The sequence below is a fragment of the Ursus maritimus genome, unplaced genomic scaffold, assembly GCF_017311325.1.
Source record: "Ursus maritimus isolate PB19 unplaced genomic scaffold, ASM1731132v1 scaffold_5, whole genome shotgun sequence".
Classification (NCBI taxonomy): Eukaryota; Metazoa; Chordata; class Mammalia; order Carnivora; family Ursidae; genus Ursus; species Ursus maritimus.
Genome location: NW_024426663.1, coordinates 27,388,835 through 27,416,044, shown reverse-complemented (window position 1 = coordinate 27,416,044; position 27,210 = coordinate 27,388,835). Strand labels below are relative to the sequence as shown.

The following is a 27,210-nucleotide window of genomic DNA, read 5'->3' as shown; positions in this document are numbered from 1 at the left end:
TGCAGGTAAAACGCGCAGACCAGTCTCAGGTCAGGCTCAGAACGTTTTCCAAGCACTAAAGCATTCTGGTTTTATGTGTGTTCAGCAACGAAAATGCACACCCACAGACCGGACTCCCCCCCCCCCCCATTCTGAATAGGAAGTACCCTGGGGTCGGCTTCGGCAGGTCTTAAAAAACAGTGGCTCGTAGACGGCGTTCTCCTCACGTGTTCCCACTGCACACGGAGCCCGCACGTGCCGCCGCCTCTCCTCAGGGAGAGAAGCAGCAAGCGACCCTCACTCACAGAAACCCTGGCTGGCCTCGGCCCCTTCAGCGCTCTGCGGCACAGGGGCACCTACAGTGGTACTGCCTCCCCAAAACCATGCCACGCACATGAAGGGACACTGGGAGGAGAATAAAAGCCGCTAGGAAAGGAGGAGAAATTCTCATGGGATTTACAATAAGAAACTTAAAGAAGAGAGATTAATTTGCTTTCTAGTTTATATAAATATTAAAAAAGGGACGGGAGAAATAAGTGGTGGTTTAACAACCTATAGAAATTAGAACAACAACAAAAAAGAGCGTTCAAAACCACTAAGGACGGACAAGAGGGAGCATGGAGTGAATCACTGTCATCTGCCTTATGATTAAATGGCCCCATTGTAACCACACGCTAACAAACCTTCACAGAGAAAGCAGCTTGCTTAATGTTTTCACAAAACTGGGAAGTATTCAGGCAACTCAGCTAAAATGTTTTAATTATGAAAAAGTTATTGCAGCCAGAGACAAACAGGGAGGAAAGACAGAAATGATAATGACCATCATATTCCTGAAACCAAGCCAGGCGCTCAATGACCACAGAGTTAGTCTAACATAAAAGGCACACAAAGGAAATGACAGAAAATGAGACTTGAGAAATGAAAGAAAAAAAATGCTAAAAGCCAAATGGTAATCAATGACACAGAAACAGAACGCTTCGTTTAGAAAAAGTGAACATGGCTGACCAGTGTGTGGGTGAGGTGGGACTGTTTCTCCCCTGGTCTTCTGGGCTGTTGTTGGCATATGAACGACTTTCTTTCTTTCTCTCTCTTTTTTAAGATTTTATTTATTTATTTATTTGAGAAAGAGAGAAAGAGCACACACAAGCAGGGGGAGGAGCAGAGGGAGAGACAAGCAGAGCCCTCCTCGGGGCGCAGAGCCGGAGGTGGGGCTTGATCCCACGACCCTGAGATCATGACCTGAGCCGAAACCATGAGTCAGACACTTAACCAATTAAGCCACCCAGGCGCCCTGAGAAGAGGAATTTTTTTTTACAAAAAGAAAACAACTCCTGACTGCAATATTTCTCTCCTGGCTCCCTCCTCCCCCACCATGTCCTCATCACCATCAGCAAAGTCTACGAGTTCCAACTTGGGAACATACCAGATCCTAACTGCTATCATTGTTGCAGCTACAGTCATCTTTTACCTGGATTATCTCCCACAGGCCTCCTTACTTGCAACTCTATCCCTCTCTAATCTTTTCTGGAATTAAAATATACATTGTATCATGTTCTCTGTTTCAAACTCCCGTGATGCCCTTTCATCTCACACAACGACCCCGGAAGCCCAACATGATCTGACCCAATGCCCTCTCCTATCTCACCTCTGGGGCCCACCCCTCAGCACTGGGGTGCAGCACAGAAGATGCCCGTCTGCCCCTCAACAAGCTGGGCATGGGCCCAGCAGAGTCCTGCCTCCATCTCCCCTGCTTCCTTCTGCTTGTGGTTATCTCCCTCACACCTGATCATGAAGCCTTTCCCTGCCCTGCTCTCCCCAAAGCCTGCTCTCTCTCTCTCTCTCTCTATAAACATGATCTACCCCTGCCTCCTGCCCTCCCCAACAGGAGAAGGTAAGCTCCATAGAGCAGGACCTCACTGTGTTCACTGCTCTTCTCCTGCTGCTGAGTGCCTGGCAAAAACAGCTCATTTTTGCAGACATCCCAAATAGGTGCCATGACTTACTTATCTTTATACTCTGGCACACGCTTAACTACTCCCCAGAAATGTGAATAAACACTAAATGGGAAGAAGCACCTGGAAGGAGATGAGAAAAGGATCAGACAACGGGCACAGTGCGCCAACACGCCAGCGCACGGGCGCCAGGGTGGGCGAGTTGGCTGCACTTGGGCTCAGGACTCGGTAACACCCACCACAATGGAAATTACCAATCTAGCACATGCAGAAGTTGGGTCTTTGTGAGAAACACCTGAATGTACCTTCTACTTTTTGCTATTTCATTTTTGATAAAGAATTGTCACTTCAAATCGCAAAATTTGAGGTAGAAAGAAATAAAACATGTTAAACATCTAATGCAACCATATTATTTTGCAGGTGTGGAAACTGAGGTCAGAGAGGCCGAGTAATATGCCTACGAGGAAACAGTGAACTGGAGGAATGGGGGCACGAACACCTGGAGCCTCCTGGTTTCTGGGCCCAGGGCCTTGGTCCTACTACCACTGTGATCTTTTCCTTCTCAAGAAATTTATTGCGAAGAGAAAACAGAGAAAAAAAGGGAAGAAAAAGCACTTTGGTTGTTCCATTAGGAGTGATGTATTATATTTTCTAGACTAACCTTGTAAACAACAGTCTTTGTTAAAAAACATACCCCCCCCAACTAGTAAGTTAGATTAATTTACCTGAAAATACATTATTGGTGATCTTTCTAGCTTAATCCTAATTTTAGGCAGACAAATCAACTATGAATATGTTGACAAAAGGGATTTTGCTGGGGTATTAGCCTCAACACTGGGACAACAGCAACATCACTTGTTGCAAAGCTCTTAAGCCACTCTTATTGAGTGGTTTCTGGAAGGATTTCATAGCAGCCAAACTCTTCCAAAATGCCTGTTAAAACTTGGCATCAATAATTAGTCCCAGCAAATGGCTTCAAAATCAATCAAAACAGTAAAATAAGAACTGAAGAAGCACAAGTATTCTCAAGAGAACATACTACTTAATGGGCAAATCAGGCACTCACTATTGAAGATGTTATTATTTTAAAAGTTCCCTATTTTGAAGTATGCATTTGAAAATTTTAGGCAAAATTTAGGATGTGCCGTAATCATTTTAAAAACTGACTGTAAGTATTTGGGAACCTACTCCAATATTTACCAAATTATACAATGATAACACTGGCCTTTCACTCACGCACCTCTTGATTTGTTCTCTAAAGAAACAAAACCAAAACCAAAATAAAACTACTACTACTACCAAGCTGAGGAATGTAATCAGAATGAAAAGAATGAAAAGTATTTTCAGGGGCGCATGGGTGACTCAGTCTTAAGGTTAAGCATCTGCCTTTGGCTCAGGTCATGATGCCAGGGTCCTCCCAGCAGGGAGCCTGCTCCCTCTGCTTGTGCTCTCTCTCTGTCAAATAAATAAATAAAATCTTTAAAAAAAAGAAAGAGGGGAGCCTGGGTGGCACAGCGGTTAAGCGTCTGCCTTCGGCTCAGGGCGTGATCCTGGTGTTCTGGGATCGAGCCCCACATCAGGCTCCTCCGCTAGGAGCCTGCTTCTTCCTCTCCCACTCCCCCTGCTTGTGTTCCCTCTCTTGCTGGCTGTCTCTATCTCTGTCAAATAAATAAATAAAATCTTTAAAAAAAAAGAAAGAAAGAAAGAAAAGTATTTTCAAAGAATTTGGACCATATATTTTGTTTTGTCCACAATAAAAATTAAATTTCAAATTCATACATTACTTTCTGATTTTTTTCCAAAACAGTATAAAATAATATGATACGAATAAAATCTACAAAATAACAAAAGTCTTACTAGGTAAAATAGGTATTTTCATTCATATATTTTTAAAAGATTTCATTTATTTGAGAGCGAGCATGAGTGGAGGGGAGGGCACACAGGGCAAGGGGAGAAGGAGAAGCAGACTCCCTCCTGGGCAGGGAACTTGAGGCTCACACACTCCATCCCAGGGCCCTGAGATCACGACCTAAGCCAAAGTCAGATGCTTAACCGACTGAGCCACCCAGGTGCCCCTTCATTCATATTTTACAAGTAAAGTAAGACAGTGAGCAGTGCAGTAAAGTGCCTTGTCTGGAGTCACAGAGAGCCCACCGGCCTTAGCACTCAAGGGGCTGACCCTTTAGTTGGGCAACTCTAGTTGTCCTTCCCTCCATGTGGCTCAGCAAGAGATAAAACTAGCTATGAATAGTTTGGCATTTCCCACTTATCCTAGGATGTGACTTCCATGTTCAAGGCAGTTAGGAAGACTCTGTATTTTTAAATTCAGGACGGCTCTCTAAGGTAGCACAACAGACCTTCCTAACGAAAGGGTCCTTATACTCTTAGGCAGGTAGAGAAGGAACCAATAAAAATTTAAGTAAACAACTATTCCATTACATATACTTTGCAGAAAGTGTATTTTCAGCTCCAAAGTACTTTTTTTTTTTTTTTTTTAATCTCCTAAGGGTGGAATCCCACGATTAAGTGTGCCCAAGTTTTCGGGCACATACCATTCCAACCGGGGAGCCAGGGCTGAGAAGCGCCAGCAATGGGTCTGCCTGCGGCTGAATCACAACAGCGGCCGGCTCAGAGCCGAAGCGAGAGGGCGCGGGAAAAAGCCAAGAAGTGGAAAGAAACGAAATGGAAGAAGGAGAGGTAGAAAGGAGAGAAAAACCGCATGGGAGAGGAGTGAACGAAAAGGTCCCAAGAGCAGGTGTGAAGGGGAAGTGCCGGCAAGCCGTCTGAAGCGTGAGCGGGTGCTGACCCTGCCAGCGCTACTCAGAGTCGAGCCTCCATTGACACCGTCCCGCGGGCGTTTCTCTGAGCAACGGGTGAGTTCACGTGGAAACCTTCCCCACATGCACATACCAGTTCTTGTTCCATTTATGTGCAAACTCCACGAGCAGGATGAGTTGGATGCCTATAAAGATGAAGCCTCCGATGGCTCCCACATAGCGCCAGGCTGCAAAAGAAGACCGTCCAAAAAGAGATGAGGTGATTGTTCCAGTGTTGAGCTCAAAGGAGAGTAACGACTATAGTCCATCTTTACTGTGTTCTCACTGCACCTTTAATTTCCAGGCAATCACGTAAGATGGGTGCCACTATTATACCCACTAGACAGATGAGACAAATCGAGAGTCTATGTAAATCGACAAGCCCCCAGGGCCAGTAAGGGACAGAGCTGGACTGTGAACACAAGCAGTGTGGCTGGGCAGCACCTGAGCTTAACCTCCACACTGCAATCTCCAGATAGCCTAACAGAGGCAGCCATTCATAAAATCAACAATGACCCACAATTTAAAAGTAGAAACACATACATTATGAGGTAAAAAGGCTTCAGATTGTATTGCCTAGGGAGCCACCACAGACTAGTAGGGAAATGAGGTTCAGAAGGGACTCAGATGCACTTCTCTGCGACAAGGACGCTCTAACCTTGAATGAGCCAGGTCACTCCTCTGGGTCACAGCTTATCTATAAAAATGCCCAAGCTGCACTAGAGGACTGCTAGGCCCCCTTCCCATCCTAAATCTACCGTTTTCATACCTAAAAGTGTACCCGTGGGGAACAGAAAACTTGCTAACAGCATTTTAGGAAAAAACAAGACTTAGATACAACTTCTTAAGCACTACATAAAACTAGTATGACCCTAGGGGCACCTGGGTGGCTCGGTCAGTGAAGCGTCTGCCTTCAGCTTAGGGCATGATCCCAGGGTCCTGGGATGGAGACATGGGGCTCCCTGCTAAGTGAGGAGCCGGCTTCTCCCTCTGCTTCTGCCCCTCCCCACCCAGCTCATGAGTGTATGCTCTCTCTCTCTCAAAGGAATAAATAAAATCCTTAAAAACAAAAACTAGTATGACCCTAAAAACTAGCCGGATCCTAGTGACCATCTGAGGGACTGTGGGCTGTTCCTTATGGACTGACACAGCATGAATGTTTTTACTACCTGAACTGAAAAATGAATTCTTTGGGTTAAAACAATGCTTTGAACCACTGAAATTCAGGCTTTTCCCCCTCCCTGACTCTTATGAAAAAAGGCCCCTGTTTCAGGTATGAGTAAAGGTTTCAAATTAAATTAATTTTGGTAAATTCTGTGAAAGAGACATAATTCAATGTTATACAGTTTCACGTAAGGTAAGTTTAGAAGTAGGAGTGGAGGAAGCCTCTCTGATCTGATCCCATCATAGCTGCGGCAGATCTGAAGCTGTTAAGAATCCCGGTGTTGGGTGTAGGCGGATTTCCTGGGCAGTGCTCAGAAAGAACGAGGCCTCCCTGAGCCTATTCAAACAGGGCTGATGGTGTCACGCTGACATGCTAAACTGGTTTTCAAACAAATTTGAAGTGCCCCATTTTCCCTTCAGGCCAACACCCTTAAAATTATCATTTGAATTCTCCAGGCTGCAGAGTAAGACCCTGCCAGAAAGGGAGGGAATAGGGGGGCAATCAAGAGGGAGTGGGGGGAGAGGCGGGAATAGGAAGAGAAGAGGGTGGAAGAAGTATGGGCAGGTAAGGAGGGAATTTTTTATTAAACCACAAGAAAATCACTAATTCAAAATACCAAAGGCACCCTGGACTCAGTTTGCAATGATTTTACAAAATGGTAAGAACAAAATAAACAGGTACCCCAAATACCCCAACTGTACCATTCAGAAAGGTCTCCTGATCTGGAATGAAGAAAGCTCCCGAGCACATGGCCGCCAGCAGCAGAAGTTTAAAGAACCAAAAGCTGGAAGGGGGGGGGGAAAAAAAAGAGGAAATGTATTTAAATGATATTCATGGAAGGACAAAAGAGCTCTTAGAAGGTAAGCACGGCAGCCCATGTTTCTGCAGTTGGTACTGTTCCTTCCAAATCGAGGGGAAGTAATTAAGTGACTGGAGACTGCCTTTTCCCATAATTAGACCAACTCAGTGTGGCCTCTGATTGTGTAAAACACCACTTTGTGTGTGTGTGTGGGGGGGGGGGTGTTGTAGGGACAGGACACAAGAAATAAAAACTCCTGTCTCTGCTGCAACTCCCATTGTGGTGCTAAGTGTTACAAATAGGATTCGAGTTCTTAAGCCACTGAGGGGTGACAAGTCCCACCTTCCCTAAAGTCAGTGTCAATAATTTCCAGTAGAGAAAGAGCAGTTAGATGGTCTGATGAGTACTAGACATCGAGGAACAGTGTCCTAAGTATCAGGAAAGGGCAAACTACCCAGCCCCGCCCCCGAAGACTAAAGACTTACCCGTTATGAATATGAGCTCTACAACCCTTGCTGCTGTTGATATTCAAGGTCAGGAGGCAGAAGATGAAGAAGAAACAGGCCATTCCAAAGCAGACTCTATACACCGCAGAATACCCCACCAGCTTCTCACAAGTGTCACCAGCTTTAATGCCTTTACAAATATCTTCGTAAAATGGAATCTGAGGAAAGAGAAAAAAGTTGTCCATTTTAAAACTGGGTAAAGACGGGGCACCTGGCTGGCTCAGTCGGAAGAGCATGTGACTCTTGATCTTGGGGTGGCGGGGTTGAGACCCATGCTGGGTGTAGAGATTACATCATAAATAAACAAACAAAGAAACAGACTTCTAAAAAATAATAATAAAATAAAGCCAGGTAAAGACAGGCTGTCATGAAGTGTTTGTTCAGCCTACAAGTCAAAATCTAACGTGGAAATGCACTTTGTGCACAGAGAAATGCAGGCTGAGAAAAAAGTCCCACTTCCAAAGGCTTATTCTTAATTTTCTTCGAATCTTTTTTAAAGACATGGTGCTATAATGTACCACTTCACCTTTACTTAGCCTAAATGAATTCTGAAATCTAGCATTAGAATTTTAAAAAATTATACTTGTAAATACATGGATATATTTTTCTTGAAATGCATATATAGAATAAAAAGTGAAAGTCTTCCTTCACTCCCACCCCAAAATATCACTTCTCTCCTGAAGAGTTAACAATTTGGTGGGTATTTTTATTAGTTTACGAGTGTGTCCCCATCCCCAATACTCATTCATAATACACCCACATACATACACATACACTTGTATGGTGCCATATATACAGTAAATAAGCAAACAACTTGGTTAAATGAAAGACTCTACATATTGTTCTACAGTAGGTTTTTTCCCAATTAACAATAAGCCATGGAGATCTTTCTCTATTAATTATACATAAAATTCCGGTCTACTTTTTAACCATTATTTAATATTTTATAGTAAGAATAGATCAAAATTGATAAGCATTCCCACAGTGAACATGCTGGGGAGGATTTTTTATTTTCTGTTGTTTGTGTTTTTTTGCTATTACACACACTGACTCAATCAACACTGTTACGCATGCTTCCTTGTACACGTACCATTATTTATATGGGATAGACTGCTGACACAGAAATGGAATCAAATTTTAAAGTTTCAAGTGGTAAAGTCAAACCATGCTTTCAAAGACTGCACCAATTTATATCTCATCAGTAATATCTGAGACTGCTCATATTACTAAGTTGAACATCCAATTTAAAGATAATGTAGGGGCGCCTGGGTGGCACAGTGGTTAAGCGTCTGCCTTTGGCTCAGGGCGTGATCCCAGCGTTATGGGATCGAGCCCCACATCAGGCTCCTCCGCTATGAGCCTGCTTCTTCCTCTCCCACTCCCCCTGCTTGTGTTCCCTCTCTCACCGGCTGTCTCTATCTCTGTCAAATAAATAAATAAAATCTTTAAAAAAAAAATAAATAAAGATAATGTAAAGGTTCAGAACAAATGGCCCCAAGATAAGGCACTTTGGTATGTGAATTGTTTTGATCTGAAACACTCGAGTTCCAGGAGACTCAAAAAAAACTTTGACCTTTCCTGCTAATTGCCTAAAAAAAATTTAGATGGGGTGGGGGGGAGGAGAATTTCATAGAGGACCCGCTCCAGGAAGAGAGCTACTGCCATAGAGAAGTACAGCATACTAGGAACTCAGTGTGGTAGACAAGTAGGAATTGAGGAAGGTCTGTTTATAAAAATTCCTCTCTCTGTCCCTTGCTTCTACATGGCCCAGCAAACATTTGTTTACCAAACATTTACTCCTCTTCATCTTCCTGGGAATTGTTTTTCTTCCCTTCCCCCTTCTCCTTAGAGTTCAGGATGACATATCTACCTCATTTTGTCCATCTTTGGAATCTCATGTTTATGAGATTATATGGATTCCACAAAAGTACGAAATTAAGTTTGACTTTCCCAGATTAATCTGCCATGTCAATTTAATTTTTAGACCAGCCAGAAGATTCTTAGAGGGTAGAGAAAAATTTTCCTTCCCAACAATAAAAAACACTACTTGTTTCAATGTCCATCTTCCTCATTACAAGTAAGGTTCACATCTTCTGTTAAATTTATGGCTCTCTGTGTTTTTCTCTGTGAATTGGATGTTAACTGGGCTTTTATTTTTTTATTCACCGGCATTCCTTATGAGTCTTAATCTTCTGATAAAGGTTGACAATGGTTTATTCTAGTCCAACTAAAAGGTTTCAATGTAAAATCTATGCATATTATCAGAATAATAGAAATCTTACATAATGAGAATAAGCAGGATATTTCTACTAATGTTGGAAAACAAAGATTTAGTCAGTGGTTAAAAAAAAAACCTTGTTTCTTATTAACATTGTTAATAACATTCTTATTAACATTAAATTTGAACATTCTTCAGAACAAAAAATAAGTTGAAAATCACACCGTAACTGTTATTCAGAAGACAAAAAATATTGCAGAGGAAAAAAATGACACAAGGTGGAAGTAAAATTGAACCATGACCATTTAGTTTTATCCTCAGAAAAGATCTTAACCAACAGTAACTGAGGCTATTCAGATTTCCATAAGCAAAAAGACTACATTTAACCAGAGTTCATTTTCCTGAATGAGGATTCCCTCCCCTCAGAAAAGGTCCATAGTCATTACTACACCCTAATCTGAAACATGTTTTTCTAAAACATGTTTTTTCGTGTTAGTGCCTCAGGCAAAAACGCGTTGCTGCTGAGACCCAATTAAGTATAGCTCCTTGTTTGTGAAGAGATAGATATGAAAGATTTTATTTTAAAAAATGTCAAATATTTTGTAGTCACAAAGTTTCTGCAACTGCAATTTTTTTTTTTTAGATCCAATCAAGATGTAAATGCATAGAGAGAGACACTACTGTATTTCTGAACAGGCTACAAAACAAAGTAGCAGACATGTAGGATTGCCAGATAAAATACAAAATATGTAGTTAAATTTGAATTTTGAATAAACAATGACTAATTGTTTAGTATAAGTATGTCTGCAGGAGTGCTGACAGTAATGACTCCTCACTTGATGATCTCTCTTGGGGTCCCTTGAAGATTAATATACATACCTTAGAAATGTCTGCCAAGCCTAGGATAGGGGTTGGGGGGAAGGCTTGTTTTGGCCTCCTGTGAATCTGTTCGATATAACATGGTTTTTCCCCTTCCTGAGGCACAGGTGGTGCCACAAGATCTAATTAAATGCTGGCTGTCAATTAGGTGCACGCAAACCTTCTGATCTCACTATAGTACCCTTCTGCATGTCCCCTCACACCGTAAAATCTGGACTAAGGTCTGGACTTTGCAGAGAATAACTGTGCAGCTGCTGTGGATCTATCCCCTGCCAGATCCGCCCCCCATTCCTGCCTTGCCCCCACTGTCAATAAGATACCTAGTTGCTTGGTTCATTTTCCAGTCTCAAAATTGCCTTCTTAGTTTGGGGAATACTTTACTGTTCCTCTCCTACCTTCTAACAATGCCCCATACAATATTTGGGACAACTGATACTAAATATTGCATGAGACATACTTATACTAAAAAAACCATTCCTGGGCACAGGACAAAGCTCAAAAGAATTCAGGGTCTCGTTGCAAGGGGCCAGGTGTACGCTATGCTAAGAAGTCTGGCCCCCATCCTTAGGCAAGAGAAAACAACGATTTAAGCTACAATGTGGAGGACAGATTGGGAAGGTGACCAGTTTCAGGCAGGAGGATAAGTTGAAAGGCCACTGGTTTAATAGTCCAGGTAATGGATGAAGAAAGTAAACCACTGGCAGGGAGACCAGAAATTCTGTAGGTAGAGGTCATAGTTGGTAGGGCTATACGGAAGACAAGAATGAAGAGAAGGAGGGGAGCAGGTGCTATTTGGTGGGGAGTAGGGCTGGCAGAGGACAAAAAGTGGAACTAGAAGAACAGATCAGGAATTTGTGTTAACATATAGGGTTGGAAGCACCCTGGGGCATCCCAGTGAGAATGTCTGGTCTGGAAATTGCTTCAGGACAACAATAAGAACTAGACATGAGGGGGCGCCTGGGTGGCACAGTGGTTAAGTGCCTGCCTTCGGCTCAGGGCGTGATCCCGGCATTCCGGGATCGAGCCCCACATCAGGCTCCTCCACTATGAGCCTGCTTCTTCCTCTCCCACTCCCCCTGCTTGTGTTCCCTCTCTCGCTGGCTGTCTCTATCTCTGTCAAGTAAATAAATAAAATCTTAAAAAAAAAAAACAAAAAAAACTAGACATGAGGACACAGGAAGGAACCCCATGCAGGTAATGAGAGAAGTCAGCAAGTGCTTTCTGAAGGAGTCTGAGTTTTTAGCTGTGTTTTACCATGAGTGAGCAAACTCACAGGGTTAAAATCTTTAGATACTCAACATCCAAAACCAAATAATCCAATTAAAAACTGGGCAGAAGACAAGAATAGACATTTCTCCAAGGAAGACAGACAGATGAAAAGATGCTCATCATCACTTACCATCAGGGAAACTACAAATCAAAACCACAATGAGCTATCACCTCACACCTGTCAGAAGAGCTAAAATCAACACCACAAGAAAAACAGGTGTTGGTGAGGATGTGGAGAAAAAAGAACCCCTGTGCACTATTGGTAGGAATGCAAACTGGTGCAGCCACTCTGGAAAACAGTACAGAGGTTCCTCAAAAAGTTAAAAATAGAACCACCCTATGATCCAGCAATCACAGTCCTGGGTGTTTTCCCAAAGAATACAAAAATACTAATTCAAAGGGATACGTGCATCTCTATGTTTAGAGCAGCATTATCTACAACAGCCAAATTATGGATGCAGCCCAAGTGTCCATCAATAGATGAATGCATAAAGAAGAGGTGGTATGAATATATGTATACATATATATACGTGCGTGTACATACACGTATGTACACACATACATATATGCTCAACGGATTATTATTCAGCCATAAAAAAGAATGAAACCCTGTCAGCTGCAATGACATGGATGGAGCTAGAGAGAATCAGTGAGTCAGGAATTTAAGAAACAAAGCAAATGAGCAAAGGGGAAAAAAAAAAAAAAAAAGGAGAGAGAGACAAACCAAGAAACAGACCCTGAACTACAGAGAACAAACTGATGGTTTCCAGAGGGGGGGAGGGTTGCGTTAAATAGGTGATGGGGATTAAAGAGTGCAGTTGTTATGAAATGAGTGCAGGGTGATGTATGGAAGTGCTGAATCACTGTATTATACACCTGAAATTAATATAACACTGTATCGTAACTAGCTGCAATTAAAATAAAAACTTAATTTAAAAAATATTTTCAAAAATAAATAAATAATAGAGGCTCCTGGGTGGCTCCGTTAGTTAAGCATCTTGATTTCTGCTCAGGTCATGATCTCAGGGTCCTGCGATTGAGCCCAATGGCAGGCTCCCTGCTCCACAGCGAGTGGGCTTCTCCCTCTCCCTCTGCTAGCACGCATGCATTCTCTCTCTCTCTCTCAAATAAATATGCAAATCTTAAAAAAATAAATTGATAGATAGAAAATAAATAATAAATTCTTCAGAGAGTGACATAATGGGAGATCCCACAGAAAGTGAATGTTTCAGAACCTTTAGCAAGAAACAAAAGCTATACCCATATTAAGTAATATGGTAACAAATAGGTATTATCGCTTTAAATCTGTAAAAGCTATCTTGATGGAGGTATGACACCACCTCACTTATCAGGCTGTTTTATTTATATGGGATTTATTGCTCTACAATATTCATTCGACTCTTTTCCTCCCTCCCTTCTCTCTTCTACTCAATCAGCAAAACGAATTCCTGACGTCTTCCTCTCCCCCCAACTATAATACATGCAAGTCAGTACCCCTTTCATCTCTACCAGCCCATCTTTTACCTTCGTTCCCCCCTCCCCCCAACCCTCCTCATACCCATTTCAATGAGAATGCTAATGCCAGCAGAGCCTAAACTTCCATTCTATCATCCCCCCAAAATCCCCTCCCTTGTTTACTCCCAGAGGCTCTCAGGCTCATCAAAGGGTGAGTATGTGGCACTGACTATTTCATCCAAAATAAAAGTAGCCAAACAATCCTTGCTCCGTGTACTAAGACCTGCCTTATGTTCTGTGGGTGACTTAGTCATTTAGTTCTCAGTAAGTGGTGAGTATTTTTAGGTAAAGAACCTCTATGTTGAGCAAGCCAATAGAATTTACCAAGGGGAATTTGCTCTGGTTAAATATTTGCTGCTCCAAGCTCCATCCCAGTTTTAGAAAAAGAAAACACACATCACACACAGACTCCACACTGTTGGGTGAAGACGACGGGCCTGCTCAGGGTGTTGCCTCTTTAAGTCTGGCTCTGGGCATCCAAGGACACTACATCTATGTTGGTTCTGTAGGGACCTGTGGGCAAGAGGTTTCCTTCCAACCCTCAAGACAGCCAAACTCAAGGCCATCAAATTATCAGTAAGAATAAACAAGGACTCAGTAGACTTCCAACCTAACTCCACTACTAACCTGAGCAAATTCCACAATCTCTCTGAGTCTCAATTTCCCTATTTGTACAACAAAATAATATTGCCACCACCTTATGAAGTTGTCCTGAGAATTAAATCAGTCAATCCTTATAAAGTGCTTGCCATGGTTCCTAATCCTTAATAGCTATTAAGTAAACTTCCTGAGGTGCCTGGGAAAGCATGTGACTCTCGGTCTTCAAGCCCCACGCTGGGCAAGGGGCCTACTTAAAAACAAACCCCCCCTCACAGTAAATTTCCTTAAATTCTAAGGTGCTATCTATTTATAAAAACAACTTTTGGGGGAGGGAATCAGCACATTATATGAATGTCTGACGGGTTCCTGCATTCTGATTTAGACATGGGGGGAATAAGCATCTTAGAAATCAGCAGATGTTCTATTCACTACCAAGGATTCATATTGCAATAGTCACCACTCAAAAAAATATATATATCTGAACTCCCAAATCAGGGGAGATATTTTCAAAACATCCGCATAAGTATTAAGTGCAAAGAGATGGAAGCTAGAAGAAAATCCACATAATTTTTCCTATACGGGAGAGATGCTAGCTATGCTCCCCAAATAATTTCTACCTCAGATTAATAAATATAAAAAAACCACCGAAGAGCCACAGAAAGGCCCACATAACGCTCCGGCTGGCCAGGGACCCAGATGCAGCAAACCTACAAGTAGAGACTTCAGGAGGGTTCTTACAGAAACGGAGAGGAGGAGGATGAGAGTGGTACCCCTCCAATGGGAAGTGTTATTTGGGAGAGATAAGAAAATGGTACATTCTTACATTCTGTCAGATTTTTAGAAGGCTATAGGAATCCAAGGTGCCAAGAGAGCTTTGGGCAGGTTGGCTAGGGTAACAGCATGAAAACTAGAAGAACTGGATCTGCAACTTCTGTTGACAATCCCTTACTTGAACTTGAATTTCAGAACCAGAGCCTCTTTCTGTCTGCCCCTCCTCTTTCTGGAATTGTACTTATCTTCAAACTTCCTAAGACGATTTGTTGTTCTCTGTGGAACAACAGGTCCGTGCCAGTGACATCTGTCTGCTACCCACCGAGGGAGAGGAGCTATGAAAAGGGGAATCCTGAGGCCAGCTTCCGTGCTCCTGGGGACTGGGGACCACCTATAGGCTCATTCCTCTGAGGCCCTTTTTGGGATGGGAGGGGACGATTTAAAATCAGTACCAACAACCAATGCCTGCTTCTCTTTTGTGCGGGTTTCTAAGTACTTTTAAGAGGCAAGTCTACAACTCTCATTATTAAAAGCCACAAGAGGAACTAAATTACACAGTCTAGTTTCATCTGACCCCGTCACCTCTGAAATCAGGAACCCAATGCTCCCAACGGTAACTCTGCTGAATCTCAGAAGCATGAGACGAGACAAGCATGAGCGCTCACAACTCCTTCACCACAAGCATTTCATCAGGATCGAGCAGCCACAAATTTGATTAGACGGAAGACAACTCTGATCCAACTGTAAACAAAAAGCTTTCAATCCAAACAAGACAATTCCCAGAGGGCTGACTAATTTTGACGGAATGAAGGGATCTTCCACACAAAGGGCACAACGACCAACTGATGTCAATCTCTGTAAGAGAATTGGTTAACATCAAAGGTGCAATGTACAAACTAAACCATGCCAGTAACCGGTCTTGAATGAGAAGTCAGTCAATCCCAGCGAAAACTTATGTAACTCTTCAGTCAGGCAAAGCATTTGGGGCATGGGGCCAGGGAATGGGTAGGTCCCGTTTGCTGAGTTGGGGTAAGCCTACAAATAGAAGCAGAGGAACTCAGGTGTAGGAATCCTGGTTTCTAGCTTGAAAAGCTGATCCAATGGATGACCAGTGGGAAACAGGAATCATAAAAGAGCAGTTTCAAAGTGGTGGGGCAATACTTCATTTAAAAGCAAACTGCAGGGGCGCCTGGGTGGCTCAGTCAGTTAAGTGTCTGCCTTCAACTCAGCTCATGATCCCAGGTCGTGGGACTGAGCCCCAGGGTGGGCTCCCTACTTGGCTCTGCCTGCCACTCCCCTTGCTTGTGTGTGCACCCACGTGCGCTCTCTGACAAATGAATAAATAAAAATCTTTTTTTAAAAAACTGCACTGGAGGTACCTGTGTGGAGGGGAAGCGTGAGCAGGTGGCTAAGCAAGCGCGTGGCACTCCAGGAAGGGAGCCAGACCAGACATAAAGTTTGGTAGACCTGCAGAAAGGGCAGAGGAGCATTCAAGGGCAGGAAGTAAACTCCAAGAGGAATTTGGGGAAGGAGGGCAGGGGGATGGAGGTGGATGGAGGTGGACACGGCCCAGAACCCTGGGGAATACAAGTATTGAGGGGCTGGGAAGAAGGAAAAAACTCAAGGAAGAAACTGAAAAGGTACAGAACTGAAGACAAGAATTGGAAGGAGAGGCTTTCCAGAAGCAGAGCGCGGTCAGCAGTGTCAAATACCGCCAATGCGAAGAGGACTGAGAAGTAACACTGGGTTTGGCAGCCTACAGTCATTTGGGACACCGAATCAGAATATTCTCTAGAGCCAGTGGGAGCAGAAGCCAGAATGCAAACGGCTGAGGAGAGAGCCAGGGTCTGTGTACACATCAGGAAGTGAAGCCAGTGGGTTTTTTACCCATGCTCTCTTTCAAGAAACCTAATGGCAAATGCAGGGGTCCAAGGATCATTCCTAAATTTTATTAATTTGTGATTACACAGCAATACATAATTATATGCCTGTTGCCAAGGAAAATGTAAATTACCATAAAGACAGAAAATACAAGGGGCGCCTGGGTGGCTCAGTCGGTTAAGCGGCTGACTCTTGACTTCAGCTCAGGTCACAGTCTCAGGGATTGTGAGATGGACCCCACTTCAGCTCCACGCTGGGCACCAGCCTTGCTCAAGATTCTCTCTCTCCCTCTGCCCCCCTCCCCCACCTCACGCTCAAGCACGCGTACCCTACCCTCTCCCTCTCTCTCTTTTTCAAAATAAATAAATAGATGAATAGATAAATAAATAATAAAATAAAATATAGACAAAATACAATCCTCTTGCCCATTATTCCCCCAACTCTAATCTGATTGCTTTCCAGAGCTCTGTGTACCTTCTGGACACTTAGCTGGGCTGCTATACACTCCCTGTGTCTTGCAGATGGTCACATGTCTGTACCAACCATAATTCCGTTTCTATTCCCCAAATGGCAGACGTTTAGACTGTTTCTGATTTTTCATAATTATTTCATCAATAATTCATAAATAATGCGTACTGGATATTTTCCCCATTATTCATATTTCTCTCTACACATATAAAACATCAAGGAGGACAGATACCGAGAAGGTAATTTGGGGGTCATAAAGTTAGTACGTTTGAAATTTTACCAGATACTGCCAAGCTCTCCCCAGGGGTTTCTGAGAACTCTAGGTTTGGAGCAGCAGGGAGAGTAGAAGGAAGGCAGAAGAGCCACAGATCCAACTTTCCGAGCCAGGAAATCCCCCCTGGCCCCCTCAGGGTCAGCATCTCAGTCCTCTTTCTGGGGGGTCTTTGCCCACAAGCACTGCAAGGGGGGGACGGTGGGAATGGGGCCCTCTGGGTCCAAGAAAAAAATCTACACCTAACCCCAGGGACAATTTAAAACTCACTAAAGGACCGCACTTTGTTTTACTGGCAAATAAGTTATAGTCCCCTCTGCCCCTCCCACAGAACACAGGGTCTGAAGGAGTTTGTACCTGTCTCCAGAGAAACAAGGACAGTGAAGAATCACTCGTGAACCCAGAGATGCTGGGGTTTCTCCAACAAGAGGACTAAACATCTCAACAGGCAGAACTTTCTATTCGGATCCCTTAGCAGATGAAGACATGTTTAGAGCCTAAGTGAGCCCCAAATCAGCTGTCTTTGTGAATATGTGGACTTGGAATACAGTGGCGATGTATTACACACAAATTCAACTGTGTGCTTGACTGTCTTCTATAAAAATTTTTTTAGACCCAGTAAAACTAGAGTTTGCATGTGAAATCTTTTTTCCATACTATACATTACGTCATACAATTAGATATACATTACAGTCCAGAGTTAGTCATTCGCTCATTCATTCACATCTATGTCCAAGTATTGTTCTAGGTTAGGGGAATAGAAGCAGTGAATAAAATGGGTTTAAAAAAATCCATGCTGACAAGAAGCTAACTTTCTGGTGAAAGGCTCTACACACAGAACCATGTGTGCTCTACTTTATGGATATTTCAAGCATTTTCATGGTTAATTTTGACTGTTCATGATTTTTGCCTTAGGTAGGCTATGAGAATCTAATATCCCCCCAAAGACTGGAATCTACCACACCTCTAACTTCAAGTTTCTGAGAGCCCTTAGTCCCCAGTCCTTGTACTGAGGATCATGGCATGGCGGACATTTAGGTTTCTGGCCCAGTATCTTTCCCATTTTCCCATTTACGGGACTTGGGATGGGGAGTCCTCAGCATCAGGGGAACCAAGGTACCCACACACTCATTTTCTACCTCCCCACTTTTTCCTGATCACCAAAACACTTTGTTTGGCTACATAAAGAGAATACAAATTATTTGTATCTGTGAATAATTTACCATTTATTTCAAAAGGCCACGCAGACTAAGACAAATACGGTGTTAAACCTGTCACACTAAATGTATTCTTGCATTATTCTTGTCTTGGTGACCTAGCCTGTGGATGACACATCCCAATTATCTACAACTTAAGCAAGGACTCTGGTGCCCTCGACATAACTTTTAACCACTGAAGTTCTCCCCCCAGGGAGGAGAGATTGACTGCTTATGACATGCATAGGGCCACTGATGATTGAACACAAGAATCAAAAACTCACAGCCTGTGGGTCAAATCCTGCTAGCTTCTATTTATGAAAATAAAGCTTTACTGGAACACAGCCACACTCAGTTGCTGGCACACTGTTTTGGTTGCTTTTGCCCTACAACGGCAGAATGTGAGTAGTTGCTAGAGACCACACGGCCCCCAGCCCAGAGAATGTTTTCTAGCTGGCTCTCTACAGGAAAAGTTCACCAGCCTAGACCACCAGGAACAACAGCTAGGGAGTAGTGTACAACTGGCCAATATAAATTAACATCTCAGAGGCAAATGACAAGTGGTGATAACTTACTCTACAGATCAAAGCCAAAGAAGGGGACACCTGGGTGGCTAAGCTGATTAAGCTTAAGCATCTGCCTCTGGCTCAGGTCATGAGTCCTGGGATCAAGTCCCTCATCAGACTCCCTGCTCCGCGGGGAGCCTGCTTCTCCCTCTGCCTGCTGCTCCCCCTGCTTGTGCTCTCTTTCTCTCTCTCTCTGTCAAATAAATAAATAAAATCTTTAAAAATAAATAAATAAAAAACCAAAGGAGGAGCAGAGAGGTCCATTTGGACTGTCTTCTGAGTGTCCCAGGACTCTGCCCCGCCTTCTCACCTCCACGGAGACACTTTCCCTCCTTTAGAGCGCTGCTGTCCCAGAATGGAACTTGCGCTTTAAATGAATCCAACTGTACATCTCCCATTTGCCATTTTTAGAGCAGCAATTTCAGTATTTTAGTTTATCTGCAGGAGGAGAAGGGGGAGGACAGGCCTGGGAGTCCCAGTGCTCCTCTCTGTGGGCCAGAAGCCCTCAAGAGCTCCAACAGAAAAAAGTCCTCACATCTGTTATGCAAACACACCCTGTGCAACCAAAAATAAAACCCACTCTGATGAAAGCCGGCATTTCGAAAGATAATTTTAGACTTATTTGAAGACTGTAGAAACAGTCATCACTGAAATTTAAAAACCACACCCCCAAAATGCCTGACCCCCTAGTGACTAAGCTCAAGGCTGCTTTAGAGGGAGGGCTACACACGCCATTCCCTTACAAACCTCCTCCCTCACCTCAGCTCCCCTGTCTCCAGACAAGGACACAGAGAAAACGCTCCTGAGCGCTCATGTGACCCCAAAGGTTAACCGCAGTGATGGCTAAGCTGACAGCACTGTCTCCGAGTCTCTAATGGAGTTCAAGTACTTGTAGCTTTCAAACACACCCGCGTGCCTACAGGCAGTCCAACATCAAGGGGCTCCTTCTGCATACAATGACCAAACCATTCTCTTCTTCCCCTACCTGGGCTCTGGTTCTAGGACAATGGCTGTATTACTACTCATATCCCCTGCACCTCGCCCAGTGCTTGGCACTTACACAGGAAAGAAGGAAAGACAGGAGGAAGGAAGGAATTATTTGACTTAAAGGACTTCTTCAAGCACAAACTCGGATTACAGTTTAACCAAGTAACACGATCACCCTTTTAAATTCTGAAGAGCATCAAGACTCAACTATTTACAATATTTATGTTTCCTGCTCCCTCCGTTTTGAGACTACCGACTCTCTATTCATTCTGTGTTGTGCCATTTGTCTGCTCCCTCAGGCCTGTTTTTCAGATGACAGAACTGTTCGTTTCCAACTGTAAGCTCTTGTCAGCTGTTTAGCTGCAGAATGCTCCAAGGTCCCGTCAGCAGACAGTCGATGAAGATATGCTTTTGAAGATGACAGAAAAGGGGGTTCACTCTCCCCTCCCCACAGCCAGATCCATCCTGAAACACAGATCCCCTTTAACACCTGATGCCCCCCAAAAGTTTCTAGGTAATGGATCCTCCAGTCCAAAGACAATAACTATTGTTTCTTGTTCTCTGGCTCCTGGCAAGCTCATTATTCCTGGACAAGGATCAAAGTTCTCTACCCTTGGTTCAGATTTTTTTTAAAAAGACTCTCAGCAGGGTATCCATTAGTTCAAATCACTGCTTGTAGTACAGAACTATTTCCCACCATCATTCTCCCAGAGTTCACTTATGAACAGGAGGGTGAGGCCCAAGCAAGGGGAGGAGTGAGGGATGGGAGGGTTGCGGGGACTCTGTTTTCTCCCACACGGTGTTAGGTCTGGATGGAATTTAGACCAAAGGTAAAGTTGTTTGGAAACATGTGCTCCCAAAATCACAACCACTTGCAGGGGAGGGGACCTAGAGCATTAAGAGGTGGAACCTCACTGCCAGGTCCCCACAGGAAAATTCTCATTAGACCATAGTAAAAATAGTCCCTTGGTGTCCTATCAAGTACTTGAGGTTGGAGGGCCCAAACCCACCTCTAACCTCAGAAACATACCCATTGATACACTTGACACATGCAAGCTACGACAGTACAACGAGCTCAGCTGCTGCTCAGAAACAGAACTTCTGGAAAGCATTCTATTCCAGCTGGATTAAACAAAACAAAACAAAACAAAAAACTCCAGAATCAAAGAACTGGTCAGGTCAGCAATTTCATTTCATTTCATTTCATTTCATTTCATTATTTATTTTATTTTATTTTATCTATCTATTTATTTAGCTAATTTGACACTTGTTCTAACACAAAAACATAAAATGCCAGCTAAGAATGGGGAGCTGTACTCTACAGAGCTTTAATGCTTCACACTAACACCTGATACTAGGTCTCAGGTGCACAGGTTTCCTAACATTCAGCTGGTAAACATCAAAACAAGAGCCAGACTTTCCAGCTTCAGCGTGAATGCCTGTCATTCTAAGCTGGGACAGACTCCTCAGTGTTTTGGATCAAAGAATATTTTTCACTGCTATTTGTTTGCTTTTAAAATATAATGACACCAAACACAACCTGAAGGCAGTTTCTGTTTTACATGCAAAGCCACCAAATAAATAAAGACTAGATCTGTGGTTGCTCTCATTTTCTGTGTCAGACCAACCGTCATTCCTGGAGCCCAGCCTGTGGTCCTCACCACAGGAAAGCAGCAGGTAGGGAAGATAAGCTAAGAAAGCTGCTACAGGCCCGAGGCGGTGCTGCTTCCAGAAGGAATACTTCTCCTTCACCACTGGCTCCAGAAGAAAGATAGCATTCAGGAGGAAGGATAAGTTTGCTAAGGCCTTCCCCATTACACTACTGTGAATATCCGAGGGACGACCAAACCTAGGGGTGCGGGCAGGAAAAGCACCGGCCAGGCAGCCAGGAGGCCAGCTCTCCTGGGGTTCCAGTCTCAGTTCCACCTGGGGTCACAGCCATGGACAAGCCACGTCCCTGAGCCCCACACTCTCACCTGTCAAAGGAGGACTCTCAATAGGATTCTGACTTAAGATTGTCCCACTTTTAAAACTTCTAACCTTTGGGGCATCTAGTGGGCTTGGAGCCAACTTGATCTTGATCTTGGGGTGGTGGGTTCAAGCCCCACATAGGGCGTAGAGATTACTTAAAAATAACATCTTTGGGGGCCCCTGTGTGGCTAAGTTGGTTAAGCTGCCGACTGCGGATCTCGGCTCAGGTGATGGTCTCAGGGTGGTGAGACCCAGCCCTGCGTCAGGCTCTACGCTCAGCTCAGAGTCTCCTTGTCCCTCTCCCTCTGCTCCTCCTTCCCTCCCTCCCCCCATGATTTCTCTCTCTTGGACTTGCTCTCTCTAATAAACAAATAAATAAAATCTTTAAAAAATAACAAAATCTTTGAAGAAAAAAAAACGTTCTAACTTTCTATTTAAATCATACCCTAAAAGACATAATTATTTTCTCTGCATAACCCTTAACACCATATGATATTTGCTGTCTCTTCACAGGGCAGAACACATCATAAATGTAAACTGTATCTTTTTTCCATTTCTTATCTGTTTAACTAGATACTTTAACTAGAAACTTTGTTTTACTTTTTTTTTTAATCCCCTGTGACTAGCACGGAGGCGGCTTTTCCCACAAACAATACTGACTTCTAATGCCTTCATATTCCTCTTTTTTTTTTTTTAAGGTTTTATTTATTCGACAGAGATAGAGACAGCCAGCGAGAGAGGGAACACAAGCAGGGGGAGTGGGAGAGGAAGAAGCAGGCTCATAGCGGAGGAGCCTGATGTGGGGCTCGATCCCACAACGCCGGGATCACGCCCTGAGCCAAAGGCAGACACGCTTAACCGCTGTGCCACCCTGGCGCCCCGCCTTCATATTCCTCTTAATACTACAGATTAAAACTAAAAAGGTAGCTCATTTGCCAAATTTCAGACCCTCAAACATACTGGATCAAAGCTCTGTCAACACTAGGAACCACCAAAGTGTTGCTAAATGTCAATGAACTAATTGTTCAGGAACAATCCAAATCCAAATAACACAACTGGAATGTGACGTCAAGGAGCCTGGTGGGGGTAAATCAGAACTGACTGGAGTGCACAGCGGAAACCCAATAGATACTTTTACGACCTGTCTGGGTAAAGTATGTGGTCGGCCCTGGATCTAGAAAAAAGAGAGGGAAGGCATCTGCTGGGGTACCAAGCACTGTCCTGAGAAAAGCATGCGGGGAGGCGCCTGGGTGGGTCGGTCTGTTGGGTGTCTGCCTTCGGCTCAGGTCATGATCCCAGGGTCCTGGGATCAAGTCCCACATCGGGGTCCCTGCTCAGTGGGCAGAGTCTTTTTCTCCTTCTGCTTCTGACCCCCACTCGTGCTGTCTCTCTCGAGCTCTCTCAAGCTCTCTCTCTCTCTCAGATAAAAAGATATTTAAAAAAGAAAAGAAAAGCAAAGCATGCCCTGATCAGCAAATATACATACGGAAATAACCAAAGCTAGATATGAATGAGCTGCCCCAGGGAAAGGAGAAGGGAAGGGAATCAGAAGGGTCAGAGGGCAGTGTGTGTTTCAGGCTCAGGCAAGGCGGAGATGACCACTTTGTTCTGGGTGATGGGGATACTACAAGATTTAGGTGTGGCCTTGGCACCAGACTGGCTACAAACAATTCTTTAACTATTTCACTTTCATCTACTTCCTCATACTCTTATACTAATGCTGGTAATATACATGAACTTCCCCTCTACCATATCTCCTTCTCCTTTCTCCTCCTGATGAAGACAATAATAAACAGTGAAAATGACTGAGAAATACAGATCAAAAAAATTTAAATATCACACCTCCAGGGAATGTGTTGTGAGAGATGGGATTTTTTGAATAAATACAGAAAAATTCTTTAAGCCTATCTTGTTACCTTTGTTCAAAGGGTCTAAATCCACAGTTAGCAGCCTTAACATCCACCTCCTTTCCCGCTCCCTGGCAAATTTTGGACCTCAAATAAATGTAGAAATTGTGATTACACTCTGTACTTAAGATTTTTAAAGTGGGCGTGTGGGGAGCCTGGGTGGCTCAGTCAGTTGAGCGTCCGACTCTTGATTTCAGCTCCGGTCATGATCTCAGGGTCCTGAGACTGAGCGCCCCCCCCCCACCAACTTTCCTGTCCAGAGCTCAGCAGGGAGTCTGCTCAAAACTCTCTCCCCCTCTGCCCCTCTCCACCCCCTCAAAATAAATATTTAATTAATAAACAAAGGGGGGGTGATGAATGTTACTTGGGGAAGGAGAGGCCTGGTTTAGATCCAATTCAGTGTCCCACCTCCACCCCACATTAGTCCTGAAACTGAGAGGTCCATTGAGTCCAGTGGACCAAAGTGATCAAGACAATTTGTAAATAGTTACTTGGATAAAAATGCCTGATTCCCCTTGAGCGAGAGGGTAGACTACTTATGGTAGAGAAGGGCTTCTTGGATCTCAGCCTGGGGCTATGGGCGTACATTTGCACAGCACTCTAGCACATTCCACTCAGCAACTCCCCCAGTGCTCACTCTAACAGGTGGGGTAAGGGAAGCTTCAAGTCCAATTTTATATTGATAGCTTTGTCAGACATGTGTGAACGCAAAGAGTTTAAGCTGCTTCAGGAGTGGCAAATCCATATGCCTTTCTTCGGGGGCAAGAAGTAAAGGTAAATGGGTGAGACACGGTGTAAGTAAACATCCTGGAATGGGGCCTCTGAGGAGCCACGGCATGCTCACCCCTCCTAAAGGAGCCAAGTTTAAATTTTAAACTAATGATAATAAAAACCACTGGCCAAACAAAAGAGCCTGTGGGCCAATGCACGAGTCCTGGGCTCACCGGCAATCTCTGGGTGTGGCACTGGCTGCCGGCTGGGGGCCGGGATTCTAACGCCAGGCTGGCCGACTTGCAGTAAGTCCCAGGAGGGAATGGAATTTAAGGGCTGCTTTTCAGACACTGAAGAGGGGGCGCCTGGTGGCTCAGCTGGTTAAGCGTCTGCATTCGCTCAGGTCATGACGCCAGGGTCCTGGGATGGAGCCCCACGTCGGGCTCCCTGCTCAGCAGAGAACCTCCCTCTCCCTCTGCCCCCTGCCCTCAGCTCATGGCTCTCTATCTCAAATGAATAGATAAAATCTTAACCAAAAAAAAAAAAAAAAAAAAAAAAAGACACTGCAGCCGTGAGTCCTGCTCTGAGTCCTGCTCCTGCGCACACCCTATAGACCTTGCCCATGGGTCCTTAAAACCCACTCTGCCCTGCAGCGTTATCACCCTGTGCTGAGAATAACCACAAAGCTCATTTCAGCCGCAGCAAGAAGCACCAATCACAGGAGGACGGCAGTCTGCATTCGCACTTACTCAAAGGAAAACGGACCTAAATCCATGAGGAAAAAAGACTGTATAAAGTAAAACATGCTTCCAAAAGAGACCAAATAAGACTACAAATGAAGCAGAATGTCTTCTAAAGCAAATGAAGGGACACACCTGGCTGACTCAGTCGGAAGAGGATGTGCTCTTGATCTCATCAGGGCCATGAGTTCGAGCCCCACATTGGGCACAGAGTTTACTTTAATTAATTAATTAACAAATAAAAAATGAAGGAACAAAAAAAGGTTGCTATCAAAAACAAAGACCTTAGTAGCCTCTCCTCTCAATACAAGGAATAAGTCTGCAAAATTTAAGTTTAGGGGTGCCTGGGTGGCTCAGCTGATTAAGCATCTACCTCCAGCTCAGGTCATGACCCCAGGGTCCCGGGATGGAGCCCTGCCGTCGGGCTCCCTGCTGAGCGGGAAGTCTGCTTCTCCCTCTGCCTCTGTCCATCTCCCCCTGCTTGTGCTCTCTCTTTCTGTCAAATAAATAAAATCTTTGAAAAAACAAAATTTAAGTTTAAAGCAAACATATAACAACACAAAAACCAGCCTTCCACAACGTGAAACGTGTGTTTGGGTTCCGAAGAAAATAAAATGCAAAGATTCAGCCAGTTCAGGCACTAACATAGCACCCATCTCAATGAATGAGAGCACCCTGGGGACAACGTGGGATCCGAGTGAAGAAAACGGATCTAAGATGGTTCAGGTTAGGCACATTTAAGGCTCTTCCTACGCTGGCCTGGCACCCTGAGCTCACAGGGAGGAAGACCTGAAGGCCACGTAAATCACCTGTCCTTCCCTCTCCAAGGCAGGTTTGGTTTTAGAGGCCTGTCCTCCTCCACAGGAAACAAGAACCTTCCTTTCTCCTCCCTCTTAAAAAGCCAGGGCACATTCCAAGGGGACAGAAACTTCAAAGTGTCATCATTTGCTTCCAAGTGTATAAGTTATATCTTGAGGTCAGGAGGCTTAAATCTCTCAAAACAGCCCCCCCCCATTTTGGGGTTTTGTGAGGTTTTCTGGTCATCCTACATTCTGAAACGACTTTTATGATTTTTAGTCCCCTAGCATCAAATATCTCAAGACTGATGAGGGAGCAGAAGGCAAGCTGATGACGAAGCACAAGCTGACACCCACAAACCAGCCCCCCGCCCAGGTGGGATGTATGTGACAATCCTCAGTCACTCCAGGCTGCCCTGAAACTAAGAGAAGGGAAAAACAGCTGCTAGAGATCACAGTCCTGCAGGACAGGAGTCTCCACCAGTTTACGAATGTCTTAGTGATTTACAAGCAAAAAGCATTCTAACCAACAGCCCAACTTTCAGAAACCCGCAGACTCAATTTCCTGGAACTTTAACAGCACCCTCCCCTCCATAGTGATATGGGAAACAAAGGCAGAAGGGAATGTAAATAAAATAAAATGTCCTTATAACCTGCAGCCCATTGACAAATACTTGAGGCAGGCAAAGTATAATGTTCCTTCAGGATACTCCAAGTGTCTCAGTACCTTAGTAGAAGCAAAAAAACAACCTTAACCTGACAACAGCCAGGCCTCCAGCATCCTCAGAGTCTTCTATGCATATGAAAGAGCTCAGAGTCTTAGCATATGAAAGAGCTTTTGGAGACCTTCCTTTGTCCTTACCTCCCCCAGCTCCCAAGTATGTAACCAGCTACCCCTCACAGCCCCGGAGCTGCAGCTCTTTCTGCCCACGGGTCCTGCCCCAGTGCTTTAATAAAATCACCTTCTTGCACCAAAGACATCTGAACAATTCTTCCTTGGCCTTCCGCTCGGACCTCACCAACCTTCCAAAACCACATCAAGACTAACCCCGCTTGGGGCGCCTGGGTGGCTCAGCAGGTTAAGCCTCCATCGCTTGACCGGCTCAGGTCATGATCCTGGGGTCATGAGATCGAGCCCAGCATTAGGCTTGGAGCTCAGTGGGGAGTTTGTGGAAGATTTTTTTCTCTCCTTCTCCTCTCTCTCTCAAATAAATAAATAAATCTTTAAAAAGAGAGAGAGAGAGAG

General features: G+C 44.1%; 1 protein-coding gene across 1 annotated transcript in view; it reads right to left on the bottom strand.

The window, feature by feature from the left end:
* Nucleotides 1-27,210, bottom strand: part of SERINC5 (serine incorporator 5) — a 102,956-nt gene that overhangs the window by 23,000 nt on the left and 52,746 nt on the right. Inside the window, exons 3-5 of the mRNA XM_040622140.1 lie at nt 7,197-7,375; nt 6,614-6,696; nt 4,842-4,935 (exon numbers count right to left, since the gene is read on the bottom strand). Of these exons, the coding sequence (XP_040478074.1) occupies nt 4,842-4,935; nt 6,614-6,696; nt 7,197-7,375 (356 nt within the window). The remainder of the gene's footprint in view (nt 1-4,841; nt 4,936-6,613; nt 6,697-7,196; nt 7,376-27,210) is intronic.